Raw genomic sequence first — 623 nt, 5'->3', positions numbered from 1 at the left:
GAAATTGTCAGTTGTATCTGATAGAGTGTAAGCTCCTCTGGCCAGGTTCTGTGATGTCACTTCCTCTCTCTAGATCCCAGCGCTGGTCTCCGCTCGCCGGGCCGACTCTTCTCCGCTCTCACTCTTTCTGGATTGACCGGCGTGACTCAGGTATGTGATGATGAGAGTCTGGGGGGGGGCGTGTGTGACCCCCGACCTCTGCACACATTCCTAAACCGCTTCTTGTTGGTGTTACTTAATATGCATGCTGAGGGTGTGGTAACGCGAAGCCCCGCCCCTTCACACACGTGTCACGGCTGCATTACTGTTGTATGAGGGCGCTACTCATACATTGTCAATCATCCAATCAGAATAGACAATGACAGTCACATGACTGAAAGTGAAGAGCAGATTTTACTTCCTGCTTTGTGTCCCCTTCCGAGTCATTGTCACAGCGAGGAGGTCATGTGATCATCATGGAGGGGGACAGCGAGGAGGTGAATGGGGACGCAGGTTATAGATACGGGGGCTGAATGGGGACGCAGGTTATAGATACGGAGGTGAATGGGGACGCAGGTTATAGATACGGAGGCGGATGGGGGAGGCAGGTAATGGAATGGGGGCGCGAGTTATGGATAAGGTTA

At 52.6% G+C, this 623-nt stretch overlaps 1 protein-coding gene across 1 annotated transcript in view; it reads left to right on the top strand.

Moving 5' to 3' along the window:
* Positions 1–69: 69 nt before the first annotated feature.
* Positions 70–623, top strand: part of CIAPIN1 (cytokine induced apoptosis inhibitor 1) — a gene marked incomplete at its 5' end in the record, with an annotated part of 13,120 nt that continues 12,566 nt past the window's right edge. The window contains one exon of the mRNA XM_018575571.1: positions 70–150. Coding sequence (XP_018431073.1) covers positions 70–150 — 81 coding nt within the window. The remainder of the gene's footprint in view (positions 151–623) is intronic.

This window comes from Nanorana parkeri, unplaced genomic scaffold (assembly GCF_000935625.1).
Source record: "Nanorana parkeri isolate BGI_ZX_2015 unplaced genomic scaffold, ASM93562v1 scaffold4161, whole genome shotgun sequence".
NCBI classification, from domain to species: domain Eukaryota; kingdom Metazoa; phylum Chordata; class Amphibia; order Anura; family Dicroglossidae; genus Nanorana; species Nanorana parkeri.
Note: the sequence above shows the minus strand (reverse complement) of the source record. Positions and strands in the feature narration are given on the sequence as shown.